Below are 23,161 nucleotides of genomic sequence, written 5' to 3'. Positions count from 1 at the left end.
CCTCCTCAAGGCTTCAACTGATCTTGAAGTATGGTTTCATGGGCTTTAGCAGTTCTCCAGTATCTCGCATCAGCAGACATTTTTCACATGGCCTTAGACAGCGAGCAGTGGCAAGCTTTTCAATTGTGATGGGGATCATTTCCAAGCCTAATTCTACTTTTAACTGACATCCAAACATATATGCACACAGACTTTCTTGAAGGGATCATTGGATCGTAATCAGGAGCAAGAATGTGCCTGATTTTCCCCCACTCCAGCCCATGTACTGATGAAAACTGCAACACCCTTTTTGTCACTTTGGCTGAGATCAACTATCCCTGCATGGATCAGGGATCAAACCTAAATCCTCCTGGTCTGTATGGGTCAATACCTTATCATTTGCTCACTGAGCTATCAGGGAAAACAATGGGCAATAATTAAAACTGTCCGGTTCTAGATAGTCATTACCGTGTGTCCCTGGAATGTCTTGATGGGCCTGTCTGCACCTAATTTACAGACATGGATACACATGTCTGTGCTGCAAGAGGCAAATGTATTGTTGCTTTGCCAGTCAACATCTAGTGCTGGAGCTGTAAATGCAAAGTAGAGAAGAGGAAAATATTTAATTCTTGATAATTAGTATGCACTGCAATCCCAATAGAAATAAATTTTTGCACAATCATACCACACTTCAAAATGCTGAAATTGTTTTTAAAAGCAGATAAATTCAAAAAACTGTATTTGAACTAGAAAAACAGCAATGTTCATGATAATCCCCAGAAGGATTATTAGGAACAATAAAGTTACAGGATTATAAAAGACTCTGCAGTCCATCTAGCCAGCTCTAAAATTAACACTCCCCAGTCGACCATTCCCTCAAATGTTGATCTAATTGTCCCACAGGAGGAATAAGAAAGATATTTGAGGGAATGGGTTACAGAAATGCAACCATAAATTTCAAACACATTAATGCTAGTCAATTGTCAACTGGATGATTTAAATTGAAATTGGAAAGCTCTCTTTTATAGGCAGTTCTGAGCTATTAAAGTTTGAAATTTCACCCAATTACCAAAAAATCTAAAGATCCTGCCTCTGGAGGCCAGGCATGTTTATCTTCCTAACAGGGGATAACTTTGTTCAAATTATTCTTAATAATTTGCCAATAATTACAAATAAAAAATACACCTGACACTTTACTACCATGAAGTTGATGTAAAAGAAAAGCATGCTAAAATTAACAGATGATATAAGGAAGCACAGTCAATTAATAAGCCTTAAATCAGATGACTCACATTTACAATAATATTATGACCACTGGTCTTTTTGATATATATTAATGACCTGGACTTGGATATATAGGGTATAATTTCAGAGTTTGCAGATGACACTAAACTCGTAAATGTAGTAAACAATGTGGAAGATAGTAACAGACTTCAGGATGACAAGGACAGACTGATAAAATGGGCAGACACATGGCAGATAAAATTTAACGCAGAGAAGTGTGAAGTGATGCATTTTGGAAGGAAGAATGAGAGGCAATATAAACTAAGAGGTACAATTTTAAAGGAGTTATAGGAACAGAGGGACCTGGGGGTGCACATACACAAATCTTTGAAGGTGGCAGGACAAGTTGAGAAGGCTGTTAAAAAAGCATTTGGGATCCTGAGCTTTATTAGTTGTAGAGTACCAAAGCAAGGAAGTTATGCTAAACCTTTATTAGTTGTAGAGTACCAAAGCAAGGAAGTTATGCTAAACCTCGCTATGGCCATCCCCACACCTCCACTACTCACCTTTAAACAGCCACCCAACCTCAAACAGACCATCGTTCGCAGCAAACTACCTAGCTTTCAAGAGAACAGCGTCCACGACGCCACACAACCCTGCCACGGTAACCTCTGCAAGACATGCCAGATCATCGACACAGATACCACCATCACACGAGATGACACCACCCACCAGGTGCATGGTTCATACTCCTGTGACTCAGCCAACGTTGTCTACCTCATACGTTGCAGGAAAGGATGCCCCAGAGCATGGTACATTGGCGAGACCATGCAGACGCTGCGACAACGGATGAACGGACACCGCGCAACAATCGCCAAACAGGAGGGTTCCCTCCCAGTCGGGGAACACTTCAGCAGTCATGGACATTCATCCACCGACCTTCGGGTAAGCGTACTCCAAGGCGGCCTTCGAGACACACGACAACGCAAAATCGTCGAGCAGAAATTGATAGCCAAGTTCCGCACCCATGAGGACGGCCTCAACCGGGATCTTGGGTTCATGTCACGCTACACGTTACCCCACCAGCGAACAAATGTTATCTGTTTTTAATATAATGGGTCATTTGCTGGCTCTCTCTGCCTTCCGGATGTTTCTGCCTCTCTCTGTGTTTTTTTTTCTCTGTTTTTTTCCCTGTTTGTTTTTTTGTTGAATGTGTATTCGGAGGTTCTGCAGGTAACACCTCTCTGTCTGAACACGGTGATTGCCTTGGCAACGGGCAGTTGCAGGGGCAGTCTGTAAACACCATGTATTATTGTTCAATATGTATAAATGCGTAGGCTTCAAGGAGATCTTGAAACATTTGCCTGAGGAAGGAGAAAATCTCCGAAAGCTTGTGAATTTAAAATAAAATTGCTGGACTATAACTTGGTGTTGTAAAATTGTTTACAATTGTCAACCCCAGTCCATCACCGGCATCTCCACATCAAACCTTTATAAAACACTGGTTAGGCTTCAGCTGAAGTAGTGTGTTCAATTCTGGGCACCACACTTTAGAATGGATGTCAAGGCCTTAGAAAGGGTGCTGAAGAGATTTATTAGAATGGAACCATGGATGAGGGACTTCAGTTATATGGAGAGACTAGAGAAGCTGGAGTTGTTCTCCTTAGAACAGAGAAGGTTACGAGGAGATTTGATAGAAGTGTTCAAAATCAAGAACGGTTTTGATAGAGTAAATAAGGAGAAACTGTTTCCAGTGGCAGAAGGGTCGGTAACCAGAGGACACAGATTTACAGTGATCGGCAAAGGATCCAGAGGCGACATGAGGAAACATTTTTTTTTAAACACAGGAAGCTGTAATGATCTGGAATGCACTGCCTGAAAGGGTAGCGGAAGCAGATTCAATAGTAACTTTCAAAAGGGAATCAGATAAATACTTGAAGGGAAACAATTTACAAGGTTATGGGGAAAGAGCTGGAGAATGGGACTAATTGGATAGCTCTTTCAAAGAGCCAGCATGGGCACGATGGGCCGAATCGCCACCTCCTGTGTTGTACCTACTATGCTATCAGGCCTGCCTTGGATTAGGGACTAACTGCCATGCCGTTTCTTTGATTAAAAATATTCAATTATATCAATCATACCATCTTCTCTCATAAATCATAATTGTCTACCAATCTAAAATTGGATAGATTTAAATTGGTCAAAGAATCTTTACTTCAGCTTATGCCAATCAATGCCCTTCAAAGGTTTACATCACACCACCATCTTGAATTTATATAGAACTGCTGTTAATTTTGGCGTAGAGCAATTATCTTTGGTGAGCAACTAATTCAAAACTATTTAATTCCATACATATAATATATATGGTAACTACAAAAATCTCTAAATTCAACGTGTTTCTATGTGACTGCAGTATAATCATATACTGAAACAAGAAACATATGGGTAAGATGGGTATAGAGGGATATGGGCCAAGTGCAGGCAATTGGGACTAGCTTAGTGGTATAAACTGGGCGACATGGACATGTTGGGCCGAAGGGCCTGTTTCCATGTTGTAACTTCTATGATTCTATATAATACTATTTATACAATCTCGTTACAATTGATCAAAGCAAATTGAAACTAGTCATTGTAAAATAAATTCTGAAAGAATGCTGATTAAAATAAACCTCAATTTTAGAGCTACATAAAAACAAAAATATAATTTTTCAAATGTTATTTCTGTTCAGAAATATTCTCGTCTGTTTTTCAGAATATATTTTTGTTTTCAGATGTCTGACAACATGAATATTAGACTTATTTAAAATCAACAGTTGGATATAAAAGGAAGTCAAATACTTTGTAAATGCAGATGAACATTTGCAGTGTTGTTATTTATTCAACAATAACATTTTGCTTTTTATGATTATGTTTTGTGTTCATATGCATAATCATGTTCATGTAGCAGGTTACTTTACAAAAACCTGTGAAAACTCTAAATCCAAGAATAAATGATAATGCAATTGTCATAACAATTGTGCCCCCAGTAGCATAATGAATAATAACACAATAGAACCCAGTGACAAAACAATGGTATACTAATACAATGATACAGTTAACAATCTAGCGGTAAGGAAACATCTAGCTAACAGTGACTATACCAATTGAATTCGATATTAGGTTTGAGAGGGAGAATAGTGAGTCAAAAACCAAGGTTGTAAATTTAGGTACAGTTGACTTTGAAGGGATAAGGCAGAAATTGACCACAGTAAACTGGGCGGAACTGTGAACGGGTAAAACTACAGATGAACAGTGGGAGATGTTCAAAGAAGCATTTACATAATGACATAAAATTTACAGCACAGAAACAAGCCATTCGGCGCAACTGGTCCATGCCAGTGTTTATGCTCCACATGAGCCTCCTCCCACCCTAGCAATATATTCTATTCCTTTCTCCCTCGTGTACTTATCAACAGTCCCTGAAATGCATCTATGCTATTATTTGGTACAATACAAGACCTGTACATATTCATAAAAAGCAAAGAGCTCGACTTATGTAATTAAACAGCCAACAAAAGAGGAGAGAGATAGTATAAAACTAAAAGAAAGGGCTTACACAAATGCAAAGAATAGTGGAGATCCCGCAGACTGGGAGAGACTTAAAGAACAGCAAAGGGATATAAAGAAAGTAGTAAGAACTGCAAAAAGGGAATTCGAGAAACAACTGACAAGGGATGACCTGAAACCTTAACTCTATTTCTTTCTCCACAGATGCTGCCTGACTTACTGAGCTTTTCCAGCATTTTCTGTTTTTATTTCAGATTTCCAGCAACCGCAGTATTGTGCTTTTAGCAAGGGATATCAAGGATAACACAAAGTTTTTACAAGTATATTAAGAAAAAGAGGGTGGCTAAGGGTAATGTGGACCCCTTAAAGACAGACACAGCTAATACTGTAATTGAAAATGGCAAACTTGTTAAATGATGACTTTGAAATTAAACTACTTCACAGTAGAAAAAGAGGATAGAGTACCAGAGATACAAGGAAATTGAAAAATGAATCAACGGAAGGAACTTACTAGATTTAATAAAAGTTTTAAAAATGATAATGAGACTGAAGATTTTACACATCACCAGGACCTGATGGTTTCCACCCCATGGTATTAAAAGAAGTAGGTGAGGAAATTGTAGATGCTCTAGTCATGATCTTTCAAAGCTCTCTTGATTCAGAAATTGTCCCTTTGGATTGAAAAATTGCCAATTATTTAAGATGGGTAAGAGAGAAACCAGGGAATTATAGACCTATTAGTTTAATGTCTGTTGTGGGGAAGTTACTAGAATCTGTCACGAGGGACAGAGTGACTGAGCAATATGAACTGATCAGAGAGCCAGCATGGATTCATAAAGGGGAAGTCATGTCTAACTAACCTAGTTGAATTTTTTGAGGCAGTCACTAATGTGGTAGATAAGGGAATATCTGTGGATGTTATTTAAAAGCATTCCTTTCATCGAATTTATTCACCCATTTAAAGCAATTTCATCCTGCCCCTTGATTCTTATTTGTACTTATATTGTTTTGCTTTCTGTATCTCTGTTCTTGTGGCTTTGAACTTTTTTTTCTTCTTTTATTTCAGGAATTAATTTCCTAACTTTGTTTTCCTACTATTGAATATATCTATTTAAACAAGCTAAAACCATCTAATATAGCAACAGCGAAGCAAATTATTCACCTGGAATGCAGGCAACTATTTGAAACAAAGTCAGAAAAATACTTAAAACTTCTCCATTTTTGAAAAAGACAAGCATGCAATTTCCGGTTGTGATGTCTTTCGGAGCTGGAGCTGCGGGTGGACTCACTGTGGAGCATCCGCAATGCAGAGACTATCGTGGATAGCACTTTCAGTGAGGTGGTCACACCGCAGGTAAAGAATACGCAGGCAGAAAGGAAATGGGTGACCGCCAGGCAGAGTAAAAGGACTAGGCAGGTAGAGCAGGAGTCCCCTGGGGCCATCTCCCTCTCAAACAGATATTCTGCTTTGGATACTGTTGGGGGAGATGGCTTATCAGGGGAAAGCAGCAAGAGCCAGGTTCGGGGCACCACGGGTGGCTCTGCTGCACAGGAGGGGAGGAAGAAGAGTAGCAGGGCTATAGTGATAGGGGATTCCATTGTAAGGGGAACAGATAGGCGTTTCTGCGGCCGCAAACATGACTCCAGGATGGTATGTTGCCTCCCTGGTGCTAGGGTCAAGGATGTCACGGAGCGGCTGCAGGGCATTCTGGAGGGGGAGGGTGAACAGCCAGTAGTCGTGGTCCATATTGGTACCAACGACATAGGTAAAAAAAGGGATGAGGTCCTGCAAGGTGAATTTAAGGAGTTAGGAGATAAATTAAAAAGCAGGACTTCAAAGGTAGTGATCTCAGGATTACTACCGGTGCCACGTGCTAGTGAGTATAGGAACAGGAGAATAGACAGGATGAATGCGTGGCTGCAGGAATGGTGTAGGAGGGAGGGATTTAGATTCCTGGGACATTGGGACCGGTTCTGGGGAAGGTGGGACCTGTACAAGCGTGACGGGTTACACCCGAGCAGGACCGGGACAAATGTCCTCGCGGGGGTGTTTGCTAGTGCTGTTGGGGAAGGTTTAAACTAGAGTAGCAGGGGGATGGGAACCTGAGCGGGGAGTCAGGAGGGAATAAAGTTGAGAGCAGCAAGAGAGGGGAAGACCCAGGGGAAATCTACAATACAAATAGTACAAACAGTTGTTCAAGAACAAGTGAAAGGGAAAAGTGTAGAGCAGCGGAAAGAAAGTATACTTTAGACACGACAGATAAACTAAAAACTAGAAGGCGTAAGGCGATTAACCCAGCATCAAAGCTGTGGCAGGGGGTTGGGAACCTGAGCAGGGAGACAGAAGAAAGCGTATCAGGAAGGGACAGAAGGTATGGAGTAAAAGGTAAAGTGTTAAAAAAGGAAAAAGCAGGAACTAAGTGTCACAAAACATATTTGAAAGTTCTTTATCTGAATGCACGTAGCATTCGTAACAAAATGGACGAGTTAACGGCACAAATAACGACGTATGGGTATGATCTTGTGGCCATTACAGAAACATGGCTGCAGGGTGACAACGACTGGGAATTAAATATGCCAGGGTATTTAACAATCAGGAAGGACAGGCAGGAAGGAAGGGGGGGTGGGGTGGCTATGTTAATAAAGGAAGGAATCACTGTAATACAGACAAAAGATATTGGGACAAAGGATCAGGATAATGAAACAGTTTGGGTAGAGATAAGGAATAATAAGGGCAAAAAACACTCGTGGGCGTAGTATATAGGCCTCCTAATAGTTGCAACTCTGCTGGAAGAAGTATTAATCAGGAAATAGTCGGGGCATGTAATAAGGGAACAGCTATAATTATGGGGGATTTTAACTATCATATTAACTGGACAAATCAAATTGGGCAGGGCAGCCTTGAGGAAGAGTTTATTGAGTGTATTAGGGATGGATTTCTTGAGCAGTATGTAACTGAACCAACAAGGGGGCAAGCAACCTTGGACCTGGTCCTGTGTAATGAGCCAGGATTAATTAATAATGTCCTAGTTAAGGATCCCCTTGGAATGAGTGACCATAACATGGTTACATTCCATATCCAATTAGAGGGTGAGAAGGTTGGTTCTCAAACAAGTGTACTGAGCTTGAATAAAGGAGACTATGATGGTATGAGAGCGGAATTGATTAAAGTGGACTGGGAAAATAGATTAAAGGGTAAGACGGTACATGAGTAGTGGTGTTCATTTAAGGAGTTATTTTACAAATTTCAAAACAAATATATTCCACTGAGGAAAAAAGGGTGTAAAAGAAATGACAGCCATCCGTGGCTAAGTAAAGAAATTAAGGATAGTATCTGACTAAAAACAAGGACATATAAGGTAGCCAAACTTAGTGGGAGGATAGAAGATTGGGAAGTCTTCAAAAGACAGCAAAAAGTAACGAAAGGATTGATTAAGAAAGGGAAGATAGATTATGAAAATAAATTAGCAAAAAATATAAAAACAGATAGCAAGAGTTTTTACAGTTACATAAAAAGAAAAAGGGTGGCTAAGGCAAACGTAGGTCCTTTAGAGGATGAGACCGGGAAATTAATGGTGGGAAACATGGAGATGGCAAAAATGCTGAACAAATATTTTGTTTCAGTCTTTACGGTAGAGGACACTAAGAATATCCCAACACTGGACAAACAAGGGGTTCTAGGGGGGGAGGAGCTAAATACGATTAAAATCACTAAGGAATTGGTACTCAGTAAATTAATGGGACTCAAGGCGGATAAATCCCCTGGACCTGATGGCTTACATCCTAGGGTCTTGAGGGAAGTGGCAGTAGGGATTGTGGATGCTTTGGTAATAATTTTCCAAAATTCTCTGGACTCGGCAAAGGTCCCGGCAGATTGGAAAACTGCCAATGTAACAACCTTATTTAAAAAGGGTAGTAGGCAGAAGGCTGGAAATTATAGACCAGTTAGCTTAACATCTGTGGTGGGTAAAATTTTGGAGTCTATTATTAAGGAGACAGTAGCAGAACATTTGGATAAACATAATTTAATAGGACAAAGTCAGCATGGCTTTACAAAGGGGAAGTCATGTCTGACAAATTTGCTTGAGTTCTTTGAGGATATAACGTACAGGGTGGATAAAGGGGAACCAGTGGACGTAGTGTATTTGGACTTCCAGAAGGCATTCGACAAGGTGCCACATAAAAGATTATTGCTCAAGATAAAGAATCACTGGATTGGGGGTAATATTCTGGCATGGGTGGAGGACTGGTTATCTAACAGGAAGCAGAGAGTTGGGATAAATGGTACATTCTCGGACTGGCAACCTGTAGCCAGTGGTGTTCCGCAGGGGTCGGTGCTGGGTCCCCAACTCTTTACAATCTATATTAACGATTTGGAGGAGGGGACCGAGTGTAACATATCAAAGTTTGCAGATGATACAAAGATGGGAGGGAAAGTAGAGAGTGAGGAGGACATAAAAAACCTACAAGGGGATATAGACAGGCTGGGTGAGTGGGCGGAGATTTGGCAGATGCAATACAATATTGGAAAATGTGAGGTTATGCACTTTGGCAGGAAAAATCGGAGAGCAAGTTATTATCTTAATGGCGAGAAACTGGAAAGTACTGCAGTACAAAGGGATCTGGGGGTCCTAGTGCAAGAAAATCAAAAAGTTAGTTTGCAGGTGCAGCAGGTGATCAAGAAGGCCAACGGAATGTTGGCTTTTATTGCTAGGGGGATAGAATATAAAAACAGGGAGGTATTGCTGCAGTTATATAAGGTATTGGTGAGACCGCACCTGGAATACTGCATACAGTTTTGGTGTCCATACTTAAGAAAAGACATACTTGCCCTTGAGGCAGTACAAAGAAGGTTCACTCGGTTAATCCCGGGGATGAGGGGGTGGACATATGAGGAGAGGTTGAGTAGATTGGGACTCTACTCATTGGAGTTCAGAAGAATGAGAGGCGATCTTATTGAAACATATAAGATTGTGAAGGGGCTTGATCGGGTGGATGCAGTAAGGATGTTCCCAAGGATGGGTGAAACTAGAACTAGGGGGCATAATCTTAGAATAAGGGGCTGCTCTTTCAAAACTGAGATGAGGAGAAACTTCTTCACTCAGAGGGTAGTAGGTCTGTGGAATTTGCTGCCCCAGGAAGCTGTGGAAACTACATCATTAAATAAATTTAAAACAGAAATAGACAGTTTCCTAGAAGTAAAGGGAATTAGGGATTACGGGGAGCGGGCAGGAAATTGGATATGAATTTAGATTTGAGGTTAGGATCAGATCAGCCATGATCTTATTGAATGGCGGAGCAGGCTCGAGGGGCCGATTGGCCTACTCCTGCTCCTATTTCTTATGTTCTTATGTACAATGTTGGGTGATACCCATCTGCGCACTTCAACAAAATCCTACTGACAATCAGTAGCCCTTGAGCAAGTCACTGCTTGCGATTGTGGACCTCAACCAAAGTTAATGAGTATCTCTAACATTCCATTCAAAAATGATACAAGTTTAACCATTCCACAATTAGGGAAGGAATCAAATAGCTTCTATTCACATCATGTGTTAAAAGAATTCCTAGTCAAATGAAACCAATTTAAATCAGGCAGTATTAAACAATTTAAAAAGTTTTCTAAAAGCTTACCAGAGTGGAAAGGGAACTGCTGTTTGGCCTCTCCGGTATGTGCATCCCAAATAATTGTTGTCTTCATTAAACAAAATCAAAATATTATTAGCATGAAGCAGATACATTAGTAATGCATTACTAATAATAAAGACTTTAAATTATTACTTGTGTTGAACTAATCAACAAAATATTTCAGAATATTACCTTGTCCACTCCCGCACTAAGGATACAATTTCCTTTCTTGTTCCATTTTAATGCAAATATAGGCCCTTTATGTTGACCCAAGGTACTGGCGAGGTTACCTTAAAAAGGACAGAAAACTACAATAAGAAAACATTAAGACAACAAAAAATTAGCTACTAGATCTCCACTGGCAACTTTTACAGCCAATGGAACAATTTATATAGTCAACAAATAACCAAGTTACCATTAACGTCAAATCACGCACAGTACTGAGGAACTGTGTAGCACAGTAGGTTAATACAGTTTTGTGACAAATGGCAAGATAATTAAGAGCACAGCAGTTCAAATTTGTTAACATCTGTAAAACCTTTCCCTGGAGGTTAGCATCTGAAACAATGGGAACTTTTTAACATTATGGTACATTATAGAGTACTTATTTGGTAGTGGTGCATTTATATTACTGAAATGTTGACAAATTCACATTACAATTGAAAGAAAAATTGTTTGCAAATTGGAAATATCAGACTTAGTTATTTCTTCAATGAAATAGAAAAATTAACATCCATTTATGGAAAGGAGTACTGCTTTTGTTATCAGAAATCACGATCAGTTGTTCAGCTCAGGCTGAAGCTTCTTTACATAATAGATATGGTAAAAAGTGGATACAGCTGTAAGGAGGGAGGGCAGGCTCCAGGCGATGATAATGTCATCTGTTGAGTATAAGACCAGTAATCAGGATAAGTCTTCGATGTCTGAAACACCAATTCCAGCTGTGCTCTGTAGATTCCTCTGTCACACTGATAACAAATGCCCATCATGTAGCTGTGGAAATTGGGGCATGGAAGACAGCTGCCAGAAGGTATTACTGGGTGGGCGGGTAAGAGAGCGCATGCTATTATATCTGTGCCACAACTGGGTTGCAGAGTCAAGCAATTGGTGCTGAAGTTCCACACCTTCAATTGGATGTATATTATGTGGTCAGGATGATGGTAGCAGTCCACTCACATAATTACGCTGAGATGTACTCCTCACCATGCCGCTCAGAAGGAGCTCCTGGTATCTGCTGTCTAACTCATGAAGGCTCAAACCTGTACTTGTCTGTTGCCTAATAACCAATCAGCAACTATCCTCTTTGTGATTTGGGGGGGGGGGGGTGCAGGAGACAGAGAAAGCGGGCTCTTTAGCACCAAAGTTAACATACTTCTATGGATAATCAGATACTAGAGCTGAGGAGATCCCAAGTACTGGCGCTGCTTTTGATTGACCAATCAATCTAGCTTGTTATTGGGACCTAATGGGGTAAACATGTCACTGGGGGTTGGATTCTTCCTACATAGCTCCAGATAACTCTGCAAGATAATGGACAGAGTTGTAAGAATCAAAGGAAGTGAAGCATTCCTTCAGCAGGCATGAAAAGAAAAAAAATACAACAGCTAAATTATCCTGTGATGCTACTCTACCCTTCCCAGAGACCAGTTCTCGAGTAACATTGACAGCCCAGGAAGAGACCATACGTTACTCTGGCACTGAAACATTGATATGTGGCATAATGCATGGGAGAAAATAATAGTGGGATCAAATAAAGATGGCACGAGTAAATGCACAGGAATAAAACTCACCATCTTTTGTCCATATTCTTGCAAATCCATCATACGAACCTGTTGCTAGAAGTGTGCCTTCACTCTAAGACAATGAAAAATAACATTAATAATTACATCCAACTAAACTAGGAACAATATATTCGGCATATAGCTGAGCCATCGTCACTAGGAATGCATTAAATTAAATCCCTAGTCTATTGAAGTTAGCTAATTTCAGCTTGCTGATGTTACAACCACTACAACTGGGCTCAGTGCCCTTGGGTCGGCGAAGAGAAAAGTCAGACAGCATTCCTACCCCTAATCACTATCCAGTGACCCGTGCTGGATGAATTACTTAAATCTTTGGCAATTTTTATTGACTACAGATTTGGATAGATTCACCACTTACATTCCAGTCTAAAGATGTGACATCTTTGTTGCTTGGTACATCTTGTCCTCCTTCCCTTATACAGTGTCTAAGTACGAGCTGGGTGGGGCCACCACTACTATTTTCACTAAGATTCCATATTCGTGCTGTTGAGTCTCCCGATCTGGAGAATGAATTTCAAAAATCACATTTAACCTGAAAGTCACAAATTTCTGCTGAATGCTTTCTTAAGTTTGAGGTAAATTTAAAGATAGTTTACTCTGATTACCTAAGTTTAAAAAAAGTCAAAGAACAGTTAACAAACATGTTATTTTAAACAGATCGGATGCATGAGAAAAATGGCTTACTGAGGACAATCAAGCCTTTACCAATCAGTTTGATATGGTTCAACTATAAATATATAAACAAACCATCAACAATTCTTAAAAAATAGATTTGTTAACTCATTTTATTTCAGACATTGATATGTTATGACACAGTTGTTATTGCAGGAAAAAGCTCACCCAGATGCCAAGAGGTCACTGACTGGATTCCAGGCACATATGAAAACCTCCGATTCATGGCCACGCAATACCATAGCTTTATTGGATGCAATATCCACATCTACATCAACTTCCATCATATCTGTATGGTTATCTATTTGTATTTTTAAAAAATGAAATATTTGAAACGTGTCGAGTAATCATCAGAAGGAAAAAAATGGAAAGATTAATGCAAATACACTAAGAGATTGAATGTCTATTGGATATTCTGAAATTGATTATTTGAGTCATGCCTAGGTCTGTGAATAAATAGTGAGATTCCAGCAAAATAAATTAAGTATGTTTGTTTCAAGCCTCTAACAGGCAAAAGCATCTTTAAATGAATAATGGACAACGCAACCGAAAAAGGGACAATCATTTATCACAAAACAGTAATAGAAATTATTATGGAATACCTGTTAAAACATTCATTTTCAGCTTTCTTTGTAACTTAAATGTCAGATTTGTTTTATTTCAAATATGGAACAAAATGTAATTTGGCCTTATTACTCCTAGGAATTTTATTCAGAGAAGATTACTTTCAGTTTGAGGCAAACCACATTGTATACATTATCCCGAGTAAATGTGCCTTAAAAGGGTATGTCAAATCCAGGATCTTACTTGGCAATTTTGTTCATCTTACATTGAACAACACTGCCTTACTTTAAAAATTGTAAACAATTTTACAACACCAAGTTATAGTCCAGCAATTTTATTTTAAATTCACAAGCTTTCGGAGATTTCCTCCTTCCTCAGGCAAATAGGGAGGAAATTTGCCGAAAGCTTGTGAATTTAAAATAAAATAAAAGGAGGAAATCTCCGAAAGCTTGTGAATTTAAAATAAAATTGCTGGACTATAACTTGGTGTTGTAAAATTGTTTACAATTGTCAACCCCAGTCCATCACCGGCATCTCCACATCATTACTTTAAAAAAATAGATGCTGGAAATCTTAAAACAAAAACAAAAAAAAGCTGGAAATGTTCAGGTCAGGCAGCATCTATGGAAAAACAGAAGTCAGTCAGTTGACGTTTCAGGTCTAAGACCTTTCCTCTTAGACTTGAAATGTCGGCTTACTTCTGTGTTGCCTCAAGCTTCAAACATGTGTCTTCTATATCAAACTCATTGATTTCAACAGTAGGCCTGAATAGAACGAGCTCTGTAAGATCTCAAGTGATGCAAGAAAGAAATATTAAACAACATATTATAGGCAAGTTGCAGGAGAGCACTGGGAAGACTGAACACAGAGGCCTAAAGGCCAAATAACTCATTCTTTTTTATACTATTATTTCAATTTCTAAACTCAAAAAAAAATTCACTTGCAAGATGAACAGCACCCAAAGTGTTTCATAGCTAATGGGGCACAGGAGACAAGGGCTTAGAAATTGGACCATGTCCAAATTGGGGATAGAACCAGCGAGCCACGGGCGCCATTCGCAGGTCCAAAGGTAGCTCACCAGTCGCAGGGCTGGGATGCCAGCCGAGGGCCTCAGGAAAGTCTGGAAGGGAAGGGTGGGGCAATCGGGAAAGGGGTGAGTGGTGGCCAGCATCGGCCCACAGTTTTAATGTGAAGCCAAGAGGGGCGCACCTACTCCGCATGGTTCCCCATTAAGGTTAGTAAAAAAAACTTAAAACTTACCTTTTGGGTGGCAGCCTCTGGTGGTCCCTTTAAGGACCACTAGTTTGACTTCTGAGCGCCTGAAGAAATTTGACCGCACTATGCATGATGCATGATGCATGCTCTAGTCAGTTGCAAAGGGGCCTGAAACAGGTGTTAGGCCCTCGATTTGAATGTGTACTCTTTTCCCTTAAAATACAATTTAGGATTTCTTAAGAAATGCCATTGAAACCCATAAAAGATGTACATTTTTGTTATCATTTATACTTACTAGTAACTGTGTGTCCTCCATTCTCCTCTCCATTTGCAGTATTCTCCCCATTCTTTGCTGCTCCTTGTTGACTGACTGCAGCGGCGGCAGCAGCGGCTGCTGCAGCTTGTTGTTGCTGCAGTTTGTCCCTATAAGCTTGCTGTCTTGTCTGCACCACATCAGGCATTACAGCATCAATTAAAGAAAGGGACTCAATGGGTCTCCCATCAAATAGTGTGCCGTCCTAGAACAGAAAGCTATGGCTCAAAATAAAGACCTTGTATTTCCTTAACATTAAAATAGAAACATTTCACCAATGCTGTTTTGAATTGGATATCAAGACAAGGTGGCTACATAACAAAATGTTATCTCTAAAGAGCTACAAGCAAAATACATATTCAGAATTTAGATATTCTTCCTATATGACTAGCTACATTGTATACTAAATCACTATGGGATGCACTGCTGACAATAACTTGCCTGAGGTGAAGATTAAGCAAGCATGTAGTTGTTAGCAATTTAAGCTCAGCAGTGATCTTTCTGATACAGGAAAATTTACAATCAAGGTGAATATTAGCCTTCGGGAGGGCAAATTACTTCAAGCCATTTTTGGACAGCTAGCAGCCAGCCACCAAGCAAGTCAGTTAACTTACACCTCTGTTGAGAAGCAATTTGGGAATGGGATTTTTATTTTGGGGGAAGGAGACAAAGGAGGAGGAAAGAAAAAAAAGCAGCACAAAAGCTAGGGCAGAGGAAGAAAAATGGAAGAAGAATACATTGTTGAGATTTAAGAGAGTTTCGTGACAACAATAGTATCTCCTGCCTTTAATGATCTATGCCAGAACTAAATTGTGGGTCCTTCCCATTTTCAAATTCTCTGTTAAAACCGTATTTCAGGGCTCATCAACAATTCAACACTGATATACTGCTTTTAAATTAATTTGAAATCTACTCTTTGACAAAACTGCTTAATGAAACATTAAATTGCAAACACATTCTACAATTTAGGAAAAAAAACTCAAGGCATTGAGTTGACTCTGAGGAATGATAGACCAGATCACAAAATTATTGAGTGGGTGGGCCAAGTTTGCCATACTCAGAACTGTATTTAAGAAATATGGATGACTGACAGATACGGCACTTTTTAAAATAAAGAAATCGCCACCCCACCAAAACAAGCTCAAATTAGCTGTGACCAAACAGCACTGATAAAACATTCAAAATATTTTTTAAAAGTAAAATGAATGTAAAAATATAACACTGAAATTAGTTTGAGAAATGGCATGCCCACCCTTTTTATTCTATAGCATTAGATTTTAGTATTTTAATTTTGCCAGAAACGAAACATAAATTCTGATCTATTAACTACAGGAATTGAACGTTAAAAATTCTAGACAAAGTACAGGATTAAACGCAGCTGAGCAGTTTGATTTTCTGCAGTGTTAAAACACAGTAACAAATAATAGAAAGGAGTTAGCTCTTAACAACAACTTGCATTTATATAGCTCTTTTAGATCCCAGGACACTTTGCAAATGGAACAAAAGTCCGGGAATGGACACTGAGCTATGGAGGAGAGATTAACAGAGGAGACTGATGGTTGTTAAAGGAGGAGAGAGCATGGAGAGGCACAGGAGTTTGAGGAGGCAATTCCAGAAAGTAGAGCAGAAGAAGCTGAAGGGTGGGGCAAAGGAAGGGTGTGATGTGCAATAAGCCATGTCAGAGGACCAAAGCGGGACAGGGCTGATATAATTCTGCAGAGAGGTGGGGCAGTGCTATGGAGAAATGTGAGGATAAGGATTTTAAATTAATATATTGATGAGATTGAAGCTAATGTAGGTCAGCAAGAGAGGTGATGGACAAATGGGACAGGATACAGGTGGTTGAATTTTGGGCAACTCGGAGTTTATGAAGGGTGAAGGATGGGAGTACAGTAAGAAGGATATTGAAATAGTTGAGGCTAGAGGTGATAAAACCATGCATAAGTGTTTCTGCAGAAGGGGCTACGGTAGGGAGCAGAGAGAGGAAATGGTGAGATAGCAGAAATATGTGCTTTTGGTGCTGATGAGAAGTTTGAAGTTCAACTCTGAGTTGAATAAAATAGCAAGGTTTCAGCGTCTGGCTCAGTCTGAGCATATGGCTGAGAGGGATGGAGTCAGTGGCAAGAGAACACAGTTGATGGCAAGGGCTGAAAATGAAGGCTTCAGTCTTTCCAAAGTTCAGTTGGAAGAAGTTGTGGCTCATCCATGACTTGTCAGACAGGCAGTTTCATAGCACGGAGGTGGATGTGGGGTCAAGAGAGGTAGCAGAGGGTTACAGCGGGTTACAGCCGGGTGTTGTCGGCAAAAATAAGGAAACTGATCTTGTGCTAATGGGTGATGTCACTGAGGGGCAGCATATAGATGAGAAAGAGGAGGAGACTGAGGATAAATCCTTGGAGAGTCAGGATTCGACAATGTGGATGTGGAAAGAGAAGCCAGTGCTGGAGATGCAGAGGAATGGGGAAGAGGCCAAACAGTTACTTGGCAATGATGACTCCACCACCACCATGGCTGTTTGGGTGAGGTAAGTGAAAGAATGTGTGGCCAGTGTTTCTGACATTACCAAGATGCCAGAAGATTTGCCACCCATGACACTGTTGAAAAGGGTGTTGTTTGCATTTAAAATTTTTTGAATTAGAGTACGTTGAAGTGTTAAACACTGAATTACAAATTAGTCAAATTTTAAAAACAGTTTAAAAGTAAAACATTTTGGAATCAACTCTGCACAATGCATAGCCTTTTCTAAAATGTGCCCTGCCAGATAAAGTTTCAATTTAGGCTTGGCAATGGTGGTTAAGATTTTGAACCAAAACCAAAATAAAACAAAGCCACTCAAACGAATGAGACAAAACTGATCATATAGCTTTGATTAAAAATAAATCAAAAAAAAACATTTGGCTAATAAAACAAAAACCCTTATTTTTTTGTTTGAAGTTCAAACTTTTGTTTTGGCACAATACACATGGTTTAAGATTTGCAATGGTACTATAAAATGAACTGAAAGAAAAGCTATAAATAGTCTAAACCTAAATCTAAGATAAATAATCAAAAGATCAGACTGCATAATACATTAATCACACAAACACAATACCTATTTCCTTATCTACAGAAAACTAAATAAACAAAAATAGTTAACCAAGACTGTCTCCTACAACCAGTGTAACTATTACACGTAATTTGATCTATCTTTTTCCAATAAAAATCATACACACACTGGCGTATATAGCTCTTCCATCCCAATGTATTTCTTTCACATGCTGCATGTGTTTTAGTCAACAAGATTTTTAATTACTTTAAAATTTATTTAGCTTTCAGGCAACTCCATAAGTTTAAGCTAAAATATCTATGGATCACTAATGTTAGCATGAAAATTTTCAGACAGGAAACTTTAGATTTAAAAAAAAAGACATATTACAATAAAGTCTATTGGAATGTGCAACTTATTCAGTGTTCAATTTTCCCTATCCCCCAATTCCAAACATCTCCTCCCAAGTTTGCTGGATACTAACCTCATTGATACTGACTTCAGCCTCCACATATTGCAAACCTTTCTGTATGATTGAGATGAGAGCTGCTGGTGGCACCAGGGCACCATTAATATTGGACTGACTGATGTGACTCTCTATACCAAATGTGAATGCTGAATGGGAAAAACCTTTGATAAAACAGAAAATAAAAAGTAATAATGACATATAGTAGCTTAAACAGAGTGCATGTATTACACACACAACAGTAAAGCAGGTTACTGATAAAAATCACTTCCTTTCTCTGACATCAAGTACTTGAAGAATGAGAGGATGAATTATTCAGCAGCCACACACAGTTTCAGATTTATTACTTCTGTGACTCAGACCTCTATGCACTAAAAATCTTGGATATGGCATGCACTCTCTGTTCACAAGTTTTATGTGCTGTAACACTTTTCATGTTAACATTTATAATGGGAATACCATATGAAAACATTTTATAATGGAAAAGCTGCATGTAAACAGTTGCCTATCATGGCTTGTTGATGAACCAAACAAATCACTGAAAATGCCTTTTGAAAAGAATTTATTACACTATTTTTTCCTCAGTATCTAATGTCCAGAAGGAGGTTTTAAATAAAATAAAATTTAAAAATTACATGTTTCACAACATGATTAAATTTAGCCACTGAATTGTCTTTTAATAACTTCTTTAATGTGTTTATTTCAGGACCTCGGCGTCTCTCATAAACCTTGGTTTTGACTAGAGATTTTTTACCTCACATAGTTGTCCAGAGCTTTCAACCACATATGTGCATTCTGAGCATGTCATTTGTAGAATTTCCCAGAATGCAATGTGCACATCAGCAGGAGTTGAAGGATAGAAGGTTGTGCCCCCTAATCATCTGAGGATTCAAGAGTTTCTTTGTTTTTTCCAAAATACTTGAGAATGAATTCTCAAAACTTTATTTCAGGCACGTGATTTAACAAATACTGTTCTATGAACTGCTCAGACAGACTAAACCTGTGTTCAGCAATGGGAAGATAACAAGCCACATTTCCAGTGCATCCTCCTCCTAGGATCACTCACACTGCTCCCAGACCCTGAGAACTTCCCCATCCCCCCTGATCCTAGTTCTCAGAACCTCCAATGTTCCCATAACTCCATCCCTCCCAATGCTCCCAGACCCTGGAGCCCCTCATAAGACAACTACACCCACCGACCCTATCCCAGTACTATCAGGCTCAGCACCCTCTTCCCAGTGCACCCTGATCTACGGGCCACTGGCGATGCCAATATATCGGTGCGCCTAGGAAAGCTATTTAGCATAACTCTCTGTTCCGTACAAGTCAACAGTCAGAGTTTCACAAAAAAGGATCAGCTTTTTTCCCCCCACTGGGAACGGAGGTTGTCAATATCAACATATCAAGTCAGATCATTTGGAAGGCAGGACTGAGATTATCGGATCCAATCAGAAATTACTTTCTCCCATTGCTAATTGCATACAAAGTTGAGGCAGGAAAATTTAAAACGAATGGTCGGTTTCTGAGAGTTACAGGTTTATTTAATGTTTGTCTAAAAATAGTTATATAAAAAAAGCAGTTAAGAAAAATGAAAAACTGAATCTTAAGAGAAACTTTCTACGACATGCTCATCTGTTGTCTTATGTGAAAGTTTATTCATGGCTGGTTCCAGACACCTTTTCATAGTGTAACTGTGGAATTGGCAGTGATTTGCAAATAGAATGGGAAGTAGGGTTGGAGGTGTGATGAGTAAGATCACACCGAGATTTACATTTAATTACAGGAGGCTCCAAAATAATGAAAAATGCACTAAATCAAGCATTGAAAGAAACATTTTTTTTGTGGGGGCTGCAATCATGCCCTCAAGAAATAATTCTCATGCTTTCATTACTCACATCCACCATGAATAATTTCTAAATCCACAACTACTGCAAATATTACCTTTGTTTACCTTGTCTTCATGTATCATTAGGCTTACATTAAGGGCTAGTTTGAGCAGTCAGATTTTTTTGAAGCTGTTGGTTAGCTTTTGCTAGTTTTCTACATAGGCTTGTACAATGTTCTTATAAAAATTGCTAACTCATTATCATCAGATCTCTGTGGTGTTACTAATAAACATCCAAAATTACTTTGCTGATTTAAAGCACAGCACATCATGTAGTTCAATTAAGGGAAACCGTCCAAGTAATCAAATTTTATAAAAGTGAATGATAATTCCAGCCATTCTACATATAAACCAACAACAGTCTCATTGTAAACACTGAAATATTACAATAGAGTTTGGGTGGGGAGTTAGAAATCAGGTAATTGTGAAGCCACATTGCTGATGTCCCATTTCAAAAATAAAGTTTACATTTGTTTTATAAGGTACATGTGTAACAAGAATACAAAGGCCTAGAAATTGGGTTGCGTAGCACCCCTTTTTCAGCTGCTACGTGGCTTCCTATGTGCCCCAAATGGCGGGCAAGAAGCGGGTGCACATTTCCAACCGGAAGTGCGCCATTCGCCAGATTGGGTAAGGACAAGCAAGAGGTCCCTTTACCCACGCCTGAAGCAAGCATTAGGCCCTTTGCATATGCAAATAAGGGGCCTAACACCTGCTTCAGATCCCTGCTGAAACATTGGCAGCCAGTGCCAGCTCCACGCAGGGAAACCAACCCTAAAGACTGCCTTCCAAAAAAAGGTAAATTATTTACCTGTAAAGCACCATCCCGATCGATGCCGCTCCCAGCCGATAACAACCCCCCCTTAGAGATCCCCGACACCCAGGCATCAACCCCTGACCTCCCTACTCCCCAGCCACTCACTCACCCCCCCACCCAAGGCTCCAGCCCCCAATCATTGATCTCTCCTACCCCCCCCCCCCCCCCAACAAGGCTCCAGCCCCCAATCATTGATCTCTCTTCCCTCCCCCCCTCAGCGAGGCTGCAGCCCCCGACCTTTTTCCTCCCCAAAGATCACTGATCCCCCTCCCCCATATCTACTGCCACTATCACAGTTCACATATCATAATGCAAACATTTCAATGCCTACTTTTCATATATGACCTACTTACCAGACTCCTGTAAATATCTATATACCAGAAAGTTGACCTCATCACTGCTTATACTCATCTTCAGTCCCACTTAAACCATGAGGTCATTAGAGGATAAGCCTATATATAAAAAAAAGTATGAGTCACAAAATCATTTGGTACATGCACTACTGGCGGTTGCCCAATATAGCAAATGTGGTTTGCAAACCACAATTTGACAGTTATTTTTCACCTTACTGATATGCAACAAGATTGTTCCTTAATTAGCCACCATTACATTAGATTCAGGGTTGCTGGCTTATGGTAACTGAACAATTCAAATTCCATTTTTGTTACATTGGATTCCAGGATCTTTACTAGTGTTCAGGGGATCATAATTCCCTCCATTTTTCCCATGAAAACCGCAAGCCAGTGGCTCTACTGCAAAATGAAACATCCACATGATATTTATTAACCATTTTATATAATCACACTGTGTATACAGTACATTTGTGGAACATTTGGTTACTCCTAAACTAACAATGCTACACCATGTTCTCTTCTGACACAATTTACAATACAGGATTCAGGATTCTTCAGCCAAAACAAATGTACAAGGGCCCATTTTATGACGGTACAGTAGATTCATGGTGTAAAAATAACTGCTACATATTCAAAATACTACATGCCACAAAAATAGAGTCAAATTTTCAGAGTGAACACCAGGGTTTGAAAAAGTTTTGGGAAGCATATCTAACCAAATAAATAAGGGTAAAATGGAACTTTTTAAATCACCTATCTGTCCCTTTTCAGATCATAAGAATCACTACGTTAAAAAAAAATTAGGAATTTATAGTTTGCTAATATTGTAACAATTTTAAAATTGATAGTTCAGCATTAAGATTGGCAATAGTGTTTCCTTCAAATCTACACACACACATACACATTTTGACTACCATATGTCTACATAACTTATAACCTGAATTCTGCCTTCAAGGTTGAACTATCAATATATGCTTTGTTTTTCAAAAGCCAACCAGGTGTGCACTGCGACAGAGTTAGGATCTCTTGGTCATAGCAAATGCATCTGGTAGTTTAGGTGTGAGCTATTTGTTTTGCTCGACAACTGTTGACAAGATACAAAGCTCAGATGTTAGAACTACTTGACATTATGCTGTCAATGGCTTATTATTCAGTCTACTGGTGATTTTTGATCATTCAGTTAATTAAAATTCTCTTTTGTACCAGCTTGACTTTTATTGTTTTGGAATTGTTTTAAAGTAGTAGTGAGATATCAAATTTTCTAATACTGTACTCATTCTATTGATTTGTCAATCTGCTTCTGGATTATATGTCCTGAATCAAAACCAATTATGCTTTTAGTTTGAACCACAGAGTCCTATCTGTGTGTTATTTTCAGTTGATTTTGAGGAGTTCAAGAGAACTCTGTAGCTTGTTCCATTTCCAATTATTACTCAAAAGTAACAGGGTTTGCTATTCATTCAGAGGTCCACTATTCAGTCATAGAGTCATAGAGTTATACAGCACAGATAGAGGCCCTTCGGCCCATCGTGTCCGCGCCGGCCATCAAGCCCTGTCTACTCTAATCCCATATTCCAGCATTTGGTCCGTAGCCTTGTATGCTATGGCATTTCAAGTGCTCATCCAAATGCTTCTTGAATGTTGTGAGGGTTCCTGCCTCCACAACCCTTTCAGG

The 23,161-nt window shown here is 39.4% G+C and overlaps 1 protein-coding gene across 4 annotated transcripts in view; it reads right to left on the bottom strand.

Annotated features, from left to right (window-relative positions):
• Nucleotides 1-23,161, bottom strand: part of tbl1xr1a (TBL1X/Y related 1a) — a 169,313-nt gene that overhangs the window by 28,172 nt on the left and 117,980 nt on the right. For all 4 annotated transcript variants that reach the window (XM_067995324.1, XM_067995323.1, XM_067995326.1 and 1 more), the window contains 9 exons: nucleotides 21,487-21,585; nucleotides 18,450-18,595; nucleotides 14,923-15,145; nucleotides 13,017-13,149; nucleotides 12,535-12,676; nucleotides 12,165-12,228; nucleotides 10,567-10,664; nucleotides 10,381-10,441; nucleotides 448-569 (listed from right to left, as the gene is read on the bottom strand). In XM_067995324.1, the coding sequence (XP_067851425.1) occupies nucleotides 448-569; nucleotides 10,381-10,441; nucleotides 10,567-10,664; nucleotides 12,165-12,228; nucleotides 12,535-12,676; nucleotides 13,017-13,149; nucleotides 14,923-15,145; nucleotides 18,450-18,595; nucleotides 21,487-21,544 (1,047 nt within the window). In that variant the 5' untranslated portion in view covers nucleotides 21,545-21,585. The remainder of the gene's footprint in view (nucleotides 1-447; nucleotides 570-10,380; nucleotides 10,442-10,566; nucleotides 10,665-12,164; nucleotides 12,229-12,534; nucleotides 12,677-13,016; nucleotides 13,150-14,922; nucleotides 15,146-18,449; nucleotides 18,596-21,486; nucleotides 21,586-23,161) is intronic.

The sequence above is a fragment of the Heptranchias perlo genome, chromosome 13 (assembly GCF_035084215.1).
Source record: "Heptranchias perlo isolate sHepPer1 chromosome 13, sHepPer1.hap1, whole genome shotgun sequence".
In the NCBI taxonomy this organism is placed as follows: Eukaryota; Metazoa; Chordata; class Chondrichthyes; order Hexanchiformes; family Hexanchidae; genus Heptranchias; species Heptranchias perlo.
This window is presented reverse-complemented; position numbering and strand designations above follow the sequence as displayed.